This window comes from Typopeltis vanoorti, chromosome 1 (genome assembly GCF_054136105.1).
Source record: "Typopeltis vanoorti isolate ZY-2024b chromosome 1, IOZ_Tvanoo_1.0, whole genome shotgun sequence".
NCBI classification, from domain to species: domain Eukaryota; kingdom Metazoa; phylum Arthropoda; class Arachnida; order Uropygi; family Thelyphonidae; genus Typopeltis; species Typopeltis vanoorti.
In genome coordinates, this window is record NC_143549.1 from 111589774 (window position 1) to 111608576 (window position 18803).

General features: G+C 36.5%; 1 protein-coding gene across 1 annotated transcript in view; it reads left to right on the forward strand.

Annotated features, from left to right (window-relative positions):
- The window catches only part of unc79 (UNC-79 domain-containing protein), a 1277183-nt gene that overhangs the window by 818457 nt on the left and 439923 nt on the right, over positions 1–18803 (forward strand). The window contains exon 39 of the mRNA XM_090395893.1: positions 3976–4111. Coding sequence (XP_090252019.1) covers positions 3976–4111 — 136 coding nt within the window. The remainder of the gene's footprint in view (positions 1–3975; positions 4112–18803) is intronic.

Genomic DNA, 18803 nt, shown 5'->3' on the forward strand with positions numbered 1-18803 from the left:
TTATACGGTTCCATTTATCACTCAAATTCATCCCACAGATTTACAAAATGCAGTCCTTTCTCCTCATATAACTGTGCTAACATAGTAACATAACAACTGTGCTAGCATTCACAATCTTTGCTTGCCACCTCATCTCATCACCATTCATACCTGGGAAACACACTGACTACCTTCCCTATCACACTGTTGTTCTTGACTGTTTTCAATGATCTCCTTATATCCAGTCTTACATTCTCCTTGTTCTCATCGAAATCATTCGTCTCCACTAACACCAACTCATTTGGTGTCTTATTCCTCCTATTCAATGCCTCAGTCACTGCACATTCTTCACAAACCTTATGCTGCACCTCATTCATCATATTGCTAATAACTGAATCTCCATATAGAGCTAATCTCAAATAATTTATTACCACTTCCAGATGACTATCTTTTTTTCCGTTCTTCATTCTTCTATGCATACTGCAATTCTGTTCATTTCGATATGCATATGCTTCATTGCTTGCCTCATCTTCATCATCTCAGCTTTCATGTCCAGATTCAGAGAAGGAATATCCTTATAAGGCACCTTGGGAATTTCTAATCCATGATAACCGGCATCCTAGGTGTATCTTCCATACATCATATCATCATGATGCAGAGAACCATCAAAAGTATTATGAGTAATCTGAGTGGATGTAGAAAAACTCAGGAAGTATAGAGATGAAATAAAGCTTGGCCATCTTCACTTAACCCTGATACTTTGAGATGAGGTGTCAACTAATTCAACACTAAAAATGTATGAGCACATGTTCTCAGTTGTTTTGTCAACAGTTTTGAAAATAAATTATGATCTGAAATATCTAAATTGAATAGGTGGGTATACCTCCCAAATAATTTCAGCAATTAGAATAATTTCAGATCCTTTTTTCTTTCCAAGATAATTGTATCAGATAAGTAATAAATTTTTGATAATAAAACTGAAACTGTGATTATTGTAAATTAAGAAATCTAATTTGATATAAATACTTGGCCTGTAAAAGAAATATCAGTATTTCTATTTAGGATGTCAGCTAATTAAACAGTTGGTAATGTGTTGATTCATTTCCAACTGTTTGATTGCACTGTTGCTTGAGACTCTTTGGTACAACTTCTGGGGAAGTGTTCTTTCTCAGTAGCATTGAGAATAATGTAAGCTTTTAGCTTTTCCTCAAGCTGAGAGGATTATTATCCAGTATTTCTGAGACAGCTTATTCCAGAAATAACAACCCACATCAGTAGAAGTAGTAATATTTGGATTTTTTTCAATTAAAAAAACAAAAAAAACACTAAACTTTCTTTTTTGTGGCATAAATATAAACAATTTTCAGATGGCCAAAATATAGCACGAAATGTATTTGTAAAACTTAGAATAATTTCAGCATGCAGCTGAACAATTGACTGTAGATTATAAAGATTAGAAGTTCCTGCTTTGACAGATAGATTTGTCAAAATGATAAAATGAAGTAATAGAGATTGAATACTGACTCTGAAAACTTTCAAACCAGTAGAAAATTAGACAGCGTATTTAGTTATAATTCAGTTCTAGGAGGGGGAGAGGGAGCAAGGGATGCAATTGGAAATCTTCAAACTGTGCATTTCGAATCAGTCTGTACATGATATGTTTCATATATTTCCACCAGATCCTATCTACAGTGGTTTTAAGTGTAGAATATCATAAAGAATGTGCAGCCTAAAAAAAGTTTAAAAACCATCTGTTGCAATTTTAAGACACCAATTAAAACACCAAGTAGAATTGAACAGGCAACAAACTGAAATGCTCCATAATGATTACCATTTTTACTCAAGAGCATTCAAAGAATATCGAAACGATGAAACATCCTGTGCAGTGTAACAAAAAACAAGGGATGATTTTCATCAAGTGTGGCCTTAATCCATCACAACACACACTTGTATCTACCAGTAATATATTACAGAAACCCATGAACCAGCATAATAGCAACGATATGCTTTTCATTGTGTAAATGTTTTCAGATATTTTTCAATAGAAATCATTTAACTACCATTTAACTAACTGTTATTACTTGTTTTCTCGTTTTTAGTTTATTCATATTATTTCCTGATGAAGTGAAACAAAATATTTGATGAAACTAGTCAAAATAAAAACATTGTTTCTATTCGACATCTTTCTTTGTGATTTTATGCTGGAAAAAATGGTTCTAAAAATGTCCTATCCATACAGAAGCCTGTGCAACAAGGTATGAACATATATTTTCAGCAGCTTCTGCTGAACTCTCTTCATACACCTCATCTGTCACCTCACTCCATTCTGTATCTTTTTTCTATATACATCATCATCATCATCATGCATATCAAGGATTTAGGCCTAGCATGGCCTGTTCTGGCCTTAGAAGTCATCATTTAAGAGGATGTCCTGGTTTTCTTTTTCCTAATGGCTTGTACTTTAAGGCTTGTTTTGGTAATTTTTCTGTTTTCATTCTTTGAACGTGTTCCATCCATTTATGTTTATATTTTTTAATTTTTTCTATTACTAGTTCTTGGTTTAATTCTTTCATAATTTCTTCATTTCTTTTGTGATCAAATAGGGTATACTTTGCAGTTTTTCTCATAAACTTCATTTCTGCTGTTATTAATCTTTATTTCTCTTTTTGTTTTATTGTCCAGATTTCGCTTCTATACATTAAGACTGGTAGGGCTAAAGTATTGTATACTTTAAGTCTGGTTTGTTTTTGAACTAGGTTTGGTTTAAATATAGAGTTAATCATACCTGTTATTTTTAAATATTTTGCAATTTTTACATTTATATCTTTTTCATTTTCATGTGTGATCATAAATCCTAGGTAGTTAAATGAATTCACCTATTCTAAGATCTTGTTATCTATTACTATTTTAGTTCTTGCTGGATCTTGTCCTTTAAAGGCCGTAGTTTTTGATTTTTCTGTTGATATTATCATACCATAATTTTTGGTTATCCCATTTAGATCTAAAATAGCTTTCTGTAAGTTATCTTCAGAATTTGTAATTATTATTTGGTCATCGGCAAAAAGGAGAGTGTTTAAGTTCACTGTAGGAGAAAGTTTAATTCCTTGATGTAAATTTTTATTCCATTTTATTATTATTTCATTTAAATAAATATTAAAAGGAGTTGTCTGAGAGGGGACATCCCTGTCAGACCCCTTGGTTTATCTCTCTCGTATACGATAGCTCGTGATTTAATCTTATTTGTATTTGATTATTTTCATATATACTTGTGATAGCTTTTAGGATATTATTTGGTATTTGTCTTTCTTTTAATATGTTAAATAATATATTTCCTTTAACTTTGTCAAATGCTTTTTCAAAGTCAATAAATGCAATATGCATTTCTAAATTGTATTCTCTTCTTTTCTCTATTATTAATTTTAGGCAAAAGGCCGGGTCTATACATGATCATCGTTTTCTAAATCCATTCTGTACTTCTAAAATAAAGTTTTCGGAATATTTGATTAGTTTGCTATTTAAGATTCTGCTATATATTTTGTAACAGGAATTTAGTATACTGATACCTCTATAGTTTTTAGGGTCTCTATTACCTTGTTTTAAAGATAGAAATCACAATTGCTTTTTTCCATTCTATTGGGAGGATACCAGTTGAATAAATTTTATTTAAAAATAATAAGAGTCTTTTTTTGAATCTTGTTCCTGCATTTTTATGCAAGCTATCATATTCCTTCCAAAAAATTGAGGATTTTCTAACCCTCGATATCAGCAATTACTGAGTGAGAGTATTTCTTAAATATACCTTGAAAGCAGCAATAATACCCTCATCCATGGGTTGCAGAAGTGAAGTGGTTTTTGGTGAACATGTTAAAGGGATGACTTGTTATAAGTTCTAGTGGTCATAAGTGACATATATGATAAATTGAGTATGGACTACATATATACATATATGTTTAAATTATCTGTTGAAATTTCATCTGCTAAATGCTCTCACTTCAGGTCCTTTACCAAGTGACATACAATCGGATGACGAAACAAAAGTGAAACTACACTATCGTCAGAAAAAACATAGAAAATCTGGCTTAATTACTTCTGAAATACAAAAGATATTTGACCAGCAAAATGGAGCCTCAAAGTAAGTTTTTCATTTCTTCTTTTATGTCATGTTTGTTTTTTTGTACTTCTTGCTTAGATGGTTCAATAATATAAAATACTATTACTACAGCTATATCATAAGGTTATACTATACTTAGGATAGGATAGTTAAGCTGGGTATTTTAAAGTGACATAAAACATGGAGTTCTGAAGTATGTAACCTATGTTTCACTATTCCCCCCCCCTGCCATACACACTTTTTCTTCATATCTAACATTGTTCTGGATCTTAAGCACAATACCTCTTTTTGGACTGGATAGTGATCACTACTCAGACTGGTTATTACTTTATTGAAGTGGAATACCACCCCCCCCCACTTTTACAGGATTTAGCACTTGCTTTTTACTACTTGATGCCAAGTCTTCCTACTTACTCATAACTTGTGAACTAAATTCTTTTCTCTCATGTTTGTACTAGTCCTCTTCTCCAAGTTACTTGAGGTTTCCCAGGTTTCTTCTACTGGGAGGAGACCAATTAATGTCTCTTATGTTGCTACGAGAAATAGCAGTCAATTTGAATGGTGTTACTAAAAGTGGGTTTTTTGCCTAAATTATATTGTGTAGATTTGTATAATAGTGCTTTTGTGTGATAACCAGACTGGATAATCATTGTACTGTGCTATTGTGGTTCTAAAAGTGTTTGCTTTGGTTTTTGGTTAACATGAAAAAGCTTGTTAGCGCTACAAAAATGGCAGCAGTGGCAGCAAAAAAAAAAAAAACAGTGCACAGCGCAGAATGTCTCAACTTGAAGATCGAGTTTTTCCCTGGGCTTTTTGTAGTGGAAAAGAATGTGACAATTGTTTTCATGTATGCATCCAAAAATGTTAAAAGATAATGGAGTGTTAGATGGAATGATAAAAAGAAATGTAGGAGAAATGCAATAAAAGGCTCGGATGTTCCAAAATGAGAATGGTGTTATTATTATTATTATTAAAACAAGACCTCATGGAGTCAAAGACTCATCTAGGAGGTCCTTTTATCTCACACACATCTCATCATACCGGGTCTTAAACACATTCAAACTCCTTGCAGACACCACACTCTCAGGCAAGGCATTCCAATCATTCACAACTCTGCACGAAAAAAACCTGCCTCTCACTCCCCTACTCACACCCTCTTTATACAGTTTCCAGGTATGACCTCTGGTTCTCCCCTGATCTCCCACTATTCTATGTAGAACTTCTCCACCATTGATCCTATAACAACCCCTCACCAACTTGTAGGTCTCTATCATATCTCCCCTCTTCCTTCTCTCCACTAGACTCTGCAAATTACATCTTTTCAATCTTTCCTCATACTCGACATTCCAGAGGTCAGAAACTACCTTAGTCAGTCGCCTTTGCACCCTTTCCAACATCTCTTTATCCTTCTGAAAACCAGGTGACCAAATCTGGGCACAATAGTCCATGTATGGCCTAATCAAAGCCTTATACAATGGAACAAGAATCTCCCTACTTCTACACGTCAGTGTCTTCCTCATCATTCCCAGAAGTCTTTGTGTTGTCTTCACAATTTTGGCGATGTGTCCCCTAAATTTTAGATCCTTATCCACTATCACTCCCAGATCTCTTATTTCCTCTACTTCCAACAATATATTCTCACCAAGCATAAATTCTGTATCCCATCTTTGTTTTCCAAATTTTAAAACCTTACATTTTGCAACATTGAACTCGCATCCCCATTTGCTTGCCCAATCACTCAATTTATTCAAGTCTTCTTGCAAGGCCACAACATCTTCACTACTCTTTATGGTTCGTCCCAACTTTGCATCATCTGCAAACAACTGAATATCTCCATCCAAATCTTCGCCAATATCATTAATATACAAGTTAAATAGTAATGGCCCTAAAACAGATCCCTGAGGCACTCCACTAGTGACTTTCCTTTTCCTGGATATTGCACCCCCATACACAACTTGTTGATACCTATCAGATAGCCAGTCTCCAATCCAATGCACTAATCTAATATCCAACCCCATCTGCTCTAGTTTGACTGTCAACTTATCATGAGGTACTCTATCAAAAGCTTTTGCAAAATCCAAGTATATTACTGTGTATCCTTCTCCTCTGTCCAAGGAAGCAGTCACTTTATTGTAATAAGTAAGTAGATTACTAAAACACGACCTCCCTTTAGCAAATCCATGCTGTCCATCAAAGATTATACCATTGTTGTCAACCCAACTCTGGATCCTAGTTCTCACAAGCTTCTCCAACAACTTAACCACAACACCTGACACACAAATAGGCCTATAGTTTGATGCTTGAGTTCGATCACCTCCTTTATGAAGTGGCACAATCTTGCCCTCCTTCCACTCTTTAGGGACTTGACCAAGTGCAAGACTCGTATTAAAAAAATATGTCAAGGCAGGTGTCAACACTCTGGCACATTCCTTCAGAATATGCGGTGATATATTATCAAGTCCCACAGCCTTATTTACATCTAGTTTACTCAACTCCCCAAACACCTCTTGCTCACTTACAGTCAGTCTCTCCTCCCCATCATCAACTGCTCTTAATCTCTCCATGAAGTCACATTCACAAGATTGAAAGATCTTTATGAACTGCTCATTAAGTATCTCCACCACACATTCTGCAACAGCTGTCTTTATACCATTTCATTGTCATCCTTCCATAATCATTCTTTCTTTTGTTGGCTACATATCGAAAGAACTCCCTAGGATTCTTTTTAGCTTCATTAGCTAACTGCTGTTCATACGTCTCTTTAGCTACTCTCATCAACCAAGTCACTCTCCTTGCCTGGTCTTTGTAGAACTCATGAAATTGGTTACTTCCACTTCTCTTATGCTGCCTCCACAATGCCCTTTTTCTCTGTATTGCATGCTTAATCTCTTTATTCATCCATCTCACACCTAACTTATTTAACCTTCTCACCCGTGGTATACATTTAGACATTGCATCCACTAAATATTTTTTGAAAATCCCCCAAGCTGCATTGATCTCTTTTCCAGCTAACTCCTCATTCCATGCTACACCTGCAAGCTGTCTCCTGAGCTCTTCATAATCACCCCCCTTGTAGTTGCCAAGTATAATCAGGAAATGGATGGGAGTGCTTGCAATGGTAATAATAGAAGTGACTTGGAGGTGTATAGGCTAGAATTAATGAAAATGAAGTCAAGTTAAATGTATGGAGGAGGAGGAAATCGAATGTTTACAGAAGAGCATGACTGGTGTAAACGACAATAATTAATAAGAAAAAGCAAATATCTAAGGATTTATATGGTGACTTAATCATTAAAGGTGTAGTAAAAGATAAAGTGCACAAGACCTGTTTTACAAGTGATACAATAAAAAAAAATGAATACCAGATGCTTTGCATAGAAGGAAGAAAAGAAGGAACAGGCATTAGAATTAATGGTAGTGGTGGGCACAAATGACTTGCATATTGGACCAAAGAATGTGGAAAAGGATTTGAAGAAATTGTTGTAGAAGAATTATAATTGTCATTGAAGCGATTGCTATTTAATAACAGTTTTATTTAATAAAACTGTTATTAAATAGCAATCGCTTCAAATGATCAATCAAACTCATTCCATCAGCTTTGAACCATTCTCACTTCCCTTTGAATTCATTCCATACATTCACAAATTGAACACTCTCTGCCCAACACAATTTAAGCCAATTTGTCATTCAGTATAATTGCTCTCCTTCTCAGTTCACTGCTGTCACATGTATGGAATGAATTCAAAGGGAAGTGAGAATGGTTCAAAGCTGATGGAATGCATTTGAATTTGAATGAGTTTGATTGATCATTTGAAGCGATTGCTATTTAATAACAGTGCACAGAGTCCATACAAAATTAGTATTACTAAGAGTCAGAGAGAGGTTGAGAAGCAGGTTGTGGAAGGACAGGAAGAGGATGGATACAAAGGGGATGAAGTGATTATAGCAGAGCAAAGTGATGCAGTGCAAAATAGTGAGGATCATAAGATTATAAATGAAAATCAGAGTCAGGATCAGGAAACGGGAATGCTCAGAACAAAGAGAAGTGCATTGTAGCAGAGAGAGAGAGAGAGAGAGAGTAAAGAGTAATTGTGTTGATGGAATGACCTCAAACAGTGGAGAATTGTTATGCTTGTATTCTAATGTATGGAGTATCAGAAATAAAGGGGCTGAGTTTGTAGCAGTGCTCAAATCAGTATGCCCAAAGATAATTGGCATAAGTCAAATTGGTTGACTGAGGATGATATACTATCAGGACTTGAAATGGTAGGATATAGAATTTTCTGAAAGGATAGGAAGTTCAAGAGAGGAGGGGTATTATTGTTAATGTTAGCAGAGGAATTGTGTCCTTCAAAAGTCAAAGTGGAAAATAGTAGTACATGTAAAGATTTTGAAGCTGTTTGGTGTGAAGTTGAGATCACTAGAATAGTATATCTAATAGGATGCTGTTATAGGCCAGGGAATGTGATGAGTATTGATTGTGAAATGTTTAGACAAATTAGTTGGGCAAGTAAAAGGAAAATGATCCTAATGAGAGATTTTAATTATGGGAATGTGGATTGGAAAGAGGTGATAGTCTATAGTAACCAGGAGAGTGAATTTGTTGAGTTTCTGCAGCAAACCAAATCTAACACTGATAAACAAGAAGTTTATCAGTGTTAGATTTGGTGATATGGTTGTGAATGAGGTATCAACACTGCCACCTGTTGATGAAATTGATCATAATGTATTGCTTTAGAAGGTAGTCAAAAAGGAGAAAGTAGTTATCAATGTATGTATGTGGAACTATAAGGTGGATGATTATCAGAAGCTCCATACTCAACTAGCATCAATACATTGGATTGATGAATTGTGTAGAAAAGATGTTGACAGTGCATGGGAAGTGATAAGACAGTATCTGACATAAGTAATGCATTACTGCATACCATGAGTTAAGCAAATAAGTAGAGGAGGAGGAGTTAGATGGATGAACAGTCAAAATAAGTGCAAACTGTCTTGCACTTTCCTCCATAAAGGAGGAAGTGCAAGATAGTTTGCAGTGCTGAAGAGATGCATGAAGAATATAAAGTGCAGACCAGAAAAGTGAAGTATGGTTAAAATAGAAGTAGAATATGAGAGGTGATTAGCCAGTCAGGTCAAAGATAATAAAAGGGAATTTTTCTGCTATGCAGCAAGTGAGAGGAAAAATAATTACTGTAGGTTGATACTGGTGAATAGTTATGGTAGCAGAGTAACCATAGCAAATATATAGTGGAAGTATTTAATGAACACTTCGTCAGGATATATTATAGTGGTGTGAATGATGCTGTTTAATACGTAGAACAGAGGCAAGAATTAGAGAAATTAAAGGTGTAAGAATTGGAGGCGCATCAAGTGTTGCTTGGATTAGATGTTAATAAGACCGTTAGATGAATGGATGACATATCACCACGTGTTTTTAAAGAATGTGCCAAAGAGTTAGCCATGCCCTTGTCCTGGTTATTTAATGAAAGTCTTGCAGTGACTAAGGTTTGTAAGGTGTGGAAAGAAGGCAAAATAATACCTTTCCACAAGCATGTTTCAAGAACAGAAATTTCCAATAATAACCTGGTCTGTATATCCGTAGTTTTGATCAAAGTGTTGGAAAAATTGGTTAGAAATAAAATACAGGATTGGGGGGGGGGGATGAACTAAGGATTCTCTATGATAGTCAGTGAAGGGGCAGGTCTTGTTTTAGCAGTCTGCTTATGTTTATGATAAGGTGACGAGTGTGTCGGATAAGGGACAATCATATACAGTGATATTCTTGGACTTTGCAAAAAATTCAATAGATTACCACATAATAAATTGGTGTACATGCTGTACAGAATAATAATAGATAGTATATTGGTTAGATGGATCAGATATTTGCTATCTGAATGATACTAGCAAGCTGTGCATGATGGAGCTGTGTCTCAGAAAAGGAAGGTGACCAGTGGCGTGGATTCTGTTCTTAGGCCCCCCCCCCCTACTGTTTAGCTTGTTTGTTAATGATATTTCTTGTGGATACTGGGAATCTTGAAACATTTGCCAATAACACAAAGTTAAGTAGAATTATCAGGAGTAGTGCTGATGTTAATTCTCTACAAGACGATTTTAACAGACTTTTATCTTGGACATATGAATGGGGTTGTACTTTTAATATTAATAAGTGCAAGGTGTTGCATTTTTGAGTGCATAAGTATAAGACTGTGTACTATATTGATGGTGCTGTACTTCAGGAAGTAGATGAGATTCAGGATCTTGGAGTGATGGTGGATAGTGGACTGAAGTTCTGAGGGCGCATCACATGTGTTGCACAGACTGTACATCGTGTTGCTGCTTTGATAAAAATTAGATTGGCATGTAGGGATAAGGAGGTAATGGTGAATCTATATAAAGCATTAGTCAGACCAACCACATATGGATTATTGTGCTCAGATTTGGTCACCTAGTTTTCATTGTGATGCAGAAACACTAGATAGAGAGAGAGAGTCCAAAGGCAAATAACAAAAGTGATATCGGGACTCTGGAGTGTTGGTTATCAAGAGCATTTGAGAGAATGTGGATTGCAGAGGTTGGTGGATAGAAGAAAAAGAGGGGATACGATAGACTTTCAAGTTAGTTAAGGGATTCTCTCAATTAATACAGAAAAAATTGTAAAAAGAGTGGAATATTAAGATGGAAAGAACAAGTGGCCATCCCTGGGAGTTGTATAAAGATGTCATGAAGAAGGGTGTGAGGAGTAGATTTTTTACATGGAGAGTTCTTGGTGAGTGTAATGCATTGCCTAAGTGCATTTGTTAGTGCAGGTAGTGTAAATAACTTCAAAGCTCAACATGTTGCTAGTTGAGTTGGCCTCTCACAATGAGTCTGTTGATTCCATAGAGGTTACCAAATAATAATAATAATTAAAAACTTATTTTATGATCATCGTTTATCTGGCATGAAATCTTTCTGATATGACCTAATCACTGCAAAGATTTTCCTTCTATTCTTTGTTGCACAGACTCTCATTAGTGCATGCATTCTCTAATAATTCATTTCCAAATTTGCTGGATCCTAGAGATATGACAACTCCTTCTTAGTCCATCCATTTCTACTGCACATAGGCTTTGTTTCTGGAACTAGTGACCATAACTTATTAAAAAAATTTGCCTTTGTTCAAATATCAGTCAGTCAGGCCTTCTGGTTCCTTGTCAGAGCTACTGGGTGCCACTTTTATCCTTCCATACTGACACTGATGTTATGCTCACTGATGTCCTGATGGTATGCTCATATTATTACCAACTGAAAATAAGACAGATCTCCTGGAATCATTCTCCTTCTCTGATTATCTGACTCCTGCAAGGATAACCATATCAAATTATCTACAATATAAATAATTGCTCACTCCATGATACTTGTAGTCATTTGTCAGAAAGAAATCAGAAGAATACTAATTAGCTCACACTCCATCAAATCATCTCATCTTAACAGTATTTCTCTTTCTTCTCTCTTCTCCTTTCTTTCCTCCCACCATTGTGACAGGAGGAGGAATACCATCAGCACCTTCTGGTCATGATGGTATTTCTCCTCTTGCTGAAACCTTATGCTTAAAACTTAACACCTATCCTGTTATCACATTTTCAATAATTCCTACTCAACTTCTGTCCTACAGCATGGAAACAAGGCTGATCTTCAACCCATTCCAAAAAATGGTGATGAAAGTCAGAACATACTATCATCCAGTTGTACTCTTACTACAGTTCTTTCAAAAATTAAGGAGAAGCACATCAGCAACTTCTTTCCCAACTGGTGGCTTCCAGCAGTGTGGGTTTTGCCACTCTAGGTTCACAGCTAATCTCATTGGAGACACTCACATGGTCATTCTTTATTGCATTTGATTAAGTCTGGCACAGAGGTCAGCTGCTCAGCAGACTACCATCTCATGATCCTCTTCTACCCTTAAGGATTTTCAGCTTCCTCTGTGGTAGTTTATTTCATGTGCTTCCTCTCCTCAGATTTTCCCACTAATGCTGGAGAATTCCATGCCTGTGTATTTTCACCTGTTCTCCTCCTGCATAAATGACCCCCCTCTCTCTCTCTCTCTCTCTCTGGCATTGAATTTCATCCATAATTTTGTCAGTTACCTTAACCTAAGCTCCATTCTGAAATATGTTATAGAGGAGCACAGTCATTTGAAACTTTGAGTTCTTTCAAACCAATACCTTGAACTCTGATCTCCTGGGTGTCCTTTACTGAGGACTTATGGAATTATAAAAACCCTCTACAACAGGGAAAAATTGATTAGCTTCAATAACAGTGCCCTCATAACTAAACTTGAACACATTCACAACATCTTAGCCAATGACTACAATCTCCCACAATCCAAAAAAATATTACCTCCCCTCTGCAGAACCAGTTCCACCACTCTTTGCCCTACAGCTACTCAAGATTTGCTGACCATGTCTTAGACAACCACCATAAGATATGATTGAAAAAAGGCCATATTTAAATAACAGGAGCATATTTAAATCTGAAAGACTTTTCCTAGAATCTGCCTCAGAGTGTTGAGAAACTATCCAAACCTGAACAAACAGTTATATGAAACTACCTCAAATCTTGAAAGTACTTGTCTTAGAACTTCAGTCCAACAACCAAGAACACCCATCCCAAGCCACTGGGGGGGGGGGGGTCACTGTTTAGGATTTTAAACATGCTTTGTTGTTCTGCTTCAGTCATACTTACCATAGTGCCTGCATATGCATATCAATTTGTTCATTGTGCCCTGATGATAATAGTGTGACTCTTCTGAAATATTGGATATATGAATTATAGGTTATTCTAATTAATATAGAGTATGTTGTAATTTCCTTAAATAATATCATTATGTCACTTTTAAAATCATCCATACCTGACAAACTATCACCTCTTCACTTTCTCTCTTTATATTCTAATAGCATCACTCACATCTAATAAATCTTTACTCCAGAAAAACTTGATTTCTTCACATTCTCATAATAGATATACCACTGATTGTGGATGTTTCTTTCATTACTGCTACCTCACCATTTTTCTTTTTCAATTCCTGCTTTTTTTTTCTAACTCAGAATCCCATTATTCACATTTCACTGTCTACACTAGTATTTTGATTCCTGACATTATCATTTACCACTACACTGTCTTGCTTCCAACTTTATAAACAGTCTGTCATGTTCATCTTGCATTTGCTCTGCATCATAAAATCAAGACTGTATTCAGCTGTTTTCAAAAAAGGGGAGATAAAAAAACAAATATCTACTTATCTTTCCATTGTTTTCACCCTTGAAAAGAATGGATAAAAATGGACAGATCCCATTTTTCATGCATGTTTACTTCATTAATTTAAACCAGGCTCATATTATACACAAGGAATCAACAAGCTATTTGGAGAAAATACAATGAATTAAAGTACAAGTTCAAAAGCATTTTAAAAAAATTGTCAGGTGATGAGTAACTGGAATGATGTAGTGTTTAAGTTATTGCCAACCACCTGTGTAATGATGGTCATCATTGAGTCAGATTCAATACAGTCATGCCAAGTACTTGCAGAAAGATTCATTATCAGCAACAAAATATATACGTTTGTCTGCATTTGCATCATCTGGAAAAGGTGCATAAACGTAGCAAATATATTCTACATAAACTCAGATGACAGTAGACAATAATAAAAGGCTTGTTGCTACCTTTGCATCACATTAATGACTAACATGCCATTTTTGATCACTTGCTGAAGGAAAATAAAAAACATGCTTATGTAGAGTAATGCCATCAAACATTCACATGCTGGATACAATGAATGTGTTATATACATCAAGTCGCATTCAATAGCAAAAAATTTTGCAATGCATCTGGTATTACAGCCAGTGTTATTTATGATTATTTTAAATTTTTGAAAATAATTTTAAAATTATTACTATTATTATTATTCATTGATTAGAGATAATGGTAGAAGAACAAATTTGAAGGATATAGTTGAGATACTTAATAAGAATTTCATAAACATCTTTCATTCTTGTGAATATGATATCATGAAGAGTTTAAGAGCAGTTGATGATGAGAAGAGACTGACTGTAAGTGTGAGCAAGAGGTATATGGGGATTGGAGCATACTTGATGTTAATGGGCTGTGGGACTTGATAATAATAATAATATTATTATTATTATCCAGGCCCCATGGAGTCAAAGGACTCATCGTGGGAGGTCATTTTTAGGAAATACAAAGTCTGTCATACCACTCCTTGAACCCATTCACCGTCCCCACTCCAACCACTCTCTCAGGCAATGCATTCCAGGGTTCAAGATTCTGGAAGCCTCCTTTCGTAACTTCCAGGAATGACCCCTTGTCATCGCTCCTTCCTGCCATTCCACCAAGTGAAAGAACTCTCCAATGTCTACCCTGTAACTGCCTCTCAACAGTTTAAAAGTCTCGATCATATCACCTCTCCTTCTTCTATCCACCAAACTCTGCAGTTCACATTCCTTTAGTCGACCCTCATAATTCATATTGTACAGTCCTGAAACCATCTTTATTATCCTCCTCTGTACCCTTTCCACAGTCAATTTATCCACTTCAAATCCTGGGGACCAAATCTGAAAACAATAGTCTAAATGTGGTATATGATCAGGGCCTTATACAACAGAATGGTAACTCTTTTATCTCTGCAGGTCAGCATCCTTCTCAGTATTGCAGCAATCCTCTGAGTTACCCTCACCACTTTTGCAATATGCTCCCTGAATTTCAGTTTTCTATCAATCATCACCCCCAGATCTCTTGTCTCCCCTCCAGTACAACTCCCCCAATTGAGTATGCATCCTCTCATCGATGGATCCCAAACCTCAAGACTTTACATTTTGCTGCATTGAACCGATAACCCTATTTATTTGCCCATCTGTCTAGTTTATTCAAATCCTCTTGCAGGGCTGCCACATCTGCACTATTATTGATAACCCTTCCCAACTTCACATCATCTGCAAACAACTGAATGTCCCTTGCAATCCATTGACAATATCATTGATATAAAGATTGAACAATACAGATCCCAGTACTGAGCCCTGTGGAACTCCACTTGTAACCTTCTGCTTCCTTGATATTGCCTGATCATATACAACTCTCTGATACCTATCAGTCAGCCAATCCTGAATCCATTTGACTAACCCGACATTTAAATCCATGTGCTGCAACTTAAATATCAGCTTATCATGTGGCACCCTGTTAAAGCCATTGCAAAATCCAAAAAAAATGGCAGTATATGCCTTTTCCTCATCAACTGCCCTTGTCACTTTATTATAAAAGACAATCATATTACTAAAGCAAGAGCACCCCCCTTAACAAATCTATGTTGATTCTCACAGATAACATTACCATAAACTACCAACGCTGTATATAGTCCCTCACTAAATTCTCCAAGATCTTAATAACTACTGGTGACACACAAACAGGCATATAATTAGATACTTCCAGTCTGCTACCGCCTTTATGCATCCTCTCAAATCCATGTTGATTCTCACAGATAACATTACCATCATCTACCAACGCTGTATATAGTCCCTCACTAATTTCTCCAAGACCATAACAACTAATGATGACACACAAACAGGCCTATAATTAGACACTTCCAGTCTGCTACCGCCTTTATGCAGCGGCACTCTCTTACCTTCCTTCCATTCCCTGGGTATCTTTCCTTCAGCCAGACATTTATTGAAAAGCCAGGTCAGTGGAGCTGTCAGTTCTTTAGCACATTCTGTCAGGACCTGTGGTGAAATACCATCCAGTCTAACAGCTTTATTGGTATCCAGAGTACTCAGTATTTGGAACACACTCTCCTCTTGCACATTTAAATCCTGATCCTTCCCTATCCCTCTAGTATTAAAACCTCCTCTAGGATGAAATACTCCAATAAAGTGCTCATTGAACAATTCCACTATGTCCTCTGCATCAGTCACTCTATTCCCATTTTTATCCTGCAGTGTCATTCTTCCACAGTCGTTTCTCCGCCTACTGGCCACATAGCTAAAAAATTCCCTAGGATTTTCTTTGGATCTTAGTGCCAATCTCTTCTCATATTCCAGTTTTGCCTTCCTCTCATATTCCAGGAGAGTGACCATTCTGGTCCCTCTCCTGGCCTGCATCTTATATTCTTCGTGTATCTGTCCTCCACCCCTCTCCTTGTATATCTTCCATAATCTCTTTTTCAACTGCAGTTCCTGTTTGATATCATTTGTCATCCACTTTACACCAAATTGTGTCTGCTTCTTCACCCAAGGAATACAGCTTACTATTGCTGCTAACAAATATTCTTTCACAATTTCCCAAGCACTAATGATATCCTGGCCTTCCAATTCTGCCCTTCATGGAACTGCCCCTAGTTGATACCTAAGACTACTATAATCACCCGTCTTATAATTCCACACATGTTCCCTTTTCTTTGATACACTTGCATGTCTGTTCATCTTCCAAGTCAAAACCACATGGTCACTCTCTCTCCATCTGGTGGGAGAGATGTCATCTCACTTATTATCAGCTCTTCTGATGCTATGACCAAATCCAAAACTCTTGACCCTCTTGTTCCCTCCATCACATGCTGCCGAAGACATTTGTCCCTCAAGAATTCCAGAAATTCTATCCCCTTCTTACTACTTGCAATTTCCTCTTCCCAGCTTATACTGCTGTAGTTAAAATCTCCCATAACAATCATTCTTCTTGCACTTGCCAAGCTCAACTGCCTAAACATCTCCTGGTCCCCACCCTCTGTGCTCCCTGGTTTATAGCAACACCCCAATAAATATCCTTTCTTGGCCACTTCTACCTCACACGATATGCTTTCAAAACCATTTGTGTCACTGCCTTCCAAAGCCTCTACTCTAAGAGGACATAAGTCATCACTTATCATAAGCAGTACTCCACACTTTTTCCTTTCCTATCCTTCCGAAAAATGCTGTTCCCTGCCACTTCAATTCCAGTTATTATATCATCTTACGTCAACCACTTCTCAGAAATCCCAATAATCTTTGAACAGGTTGATGCTGTTAGTGCCACCAATTCATTTCCTTTATTTCGGATACTCTTGGCATTAGTATAGAGCATAAAAACGTCATTGCTTCTATACCTATCTAAATCACCACATATTTTGCAGGAATGTACCAGGGAGTTGGCATCTGCCTTGACATATTTGTTTAATATGAGTCTTGCAACGGATCAAGTTCCAAAGGAGTGGAAGGAGGACTAGATTGTGCCACTTCATAAGGGAGGTGATAGAACTACTCAAGCATCAAATTTTAGGCCTATCTGTGTGTCGATTGTTATGGTTAAAGTGTTGGAGAGGCTGGTGAGAACCAGCAATCCAGAATTGGATTGAAAAAATGATATTATCTTTGATGGGTAGCATGGATTTGCTAAAAGGAGATCATGCTTTAGTAGTCTGCTTACTTATTACAATACGGTGATGACTTCATTGAACAATGGAGGTAGATATGCAGTAGTATACTTAGATTTTGCAAAGGCTTTTAATGTATTACCATATAATAAGTTGATAGTCAAACTAGAGTGGATGGGGTTGGATATTAGATTAGTGCATTGAATCAGAGATTAGCTATCTCATAGGTATCAGTAAGTTGTTTATTGGAAGTAATATCCCAGAAGAGGAAAGTCACTAGTGGTGTGCTTCAGGGATCTGTTTTTTAGGGACATTGCTGTTTAATCTGTATGTTAATGATATAGAACTTAGATGGGGATATTCAGTTGTTTGAAGATGATACAAAGCTGGTACGAACTGTAAAGAGTAGAGCAGTGTTGTGGCCTTTCAAAGACTTGAAGAGATTGAGTGAATGGGTACATGTGCAGACATGTGCCTATTCACTCATTGCAAAGCGCATGTCAGGATTCAGATACGTGTTTTGCATTGTGGGATACTAAGGCAAGTGATCTGAAGTCATTAGCTTCTACATATGAGTTGCCCCAGTCTGAGAATACTTCAGGTGCAAACTTTGTTTGCTTACACTTGGATAAAGGATTAAACCAAGTATATAATTTTTTGGTATCTTAATTATTATAACCAAGTTGAAAAACTTCCAACAGTGACACAACATGAGTGATATGGAGGGATAAATGGAACTGCATAGGAGTGATGGACTGCATCTGAATAGTTTTGGAGTGAGTTATTTGGGAAGGTTGCTTCTGAAAGGTAGTATAATGAGCGATGCAGACAAGATATCAGTGGAAATCAAAGATAATATGAATGATCAGGGGAGTGGACTAGATGAGACTGAGGTGTTTGTGAATAGAGAAGACAATGTGAGAACAGGAATGCAAGTTGGACAGGGAAACAAGGCGGGTCAGGGAGACATAGTGTAATGAGAGTGGATTCTGAAAGAGATAATGAATGGTCATTACTGTTATGTGAATGGTCAGGAATACATTGTGGGTTGGTATTTGGGGGCTATATGGGACATAAGATAAGCAGACAGGAGAAGATAGGAGAAGTCACAGATGGGAGACAGCATAAGTAGAACTGGTTATAGACCAAGAAATGAATTGTTATGTTTGTTTATGAATCGGGGAGTGGGTCTTTGGATGAGTAAGCTTTTTAATTTTGCAGAGGTTTAAAGGTGTCTTTGAGGTTGTATTTTTGTATTACTCTGATGTCCATTTAATGTAGGGAATGGTTATATTTTTATTGTAGTCTGGTTTGTCTTTG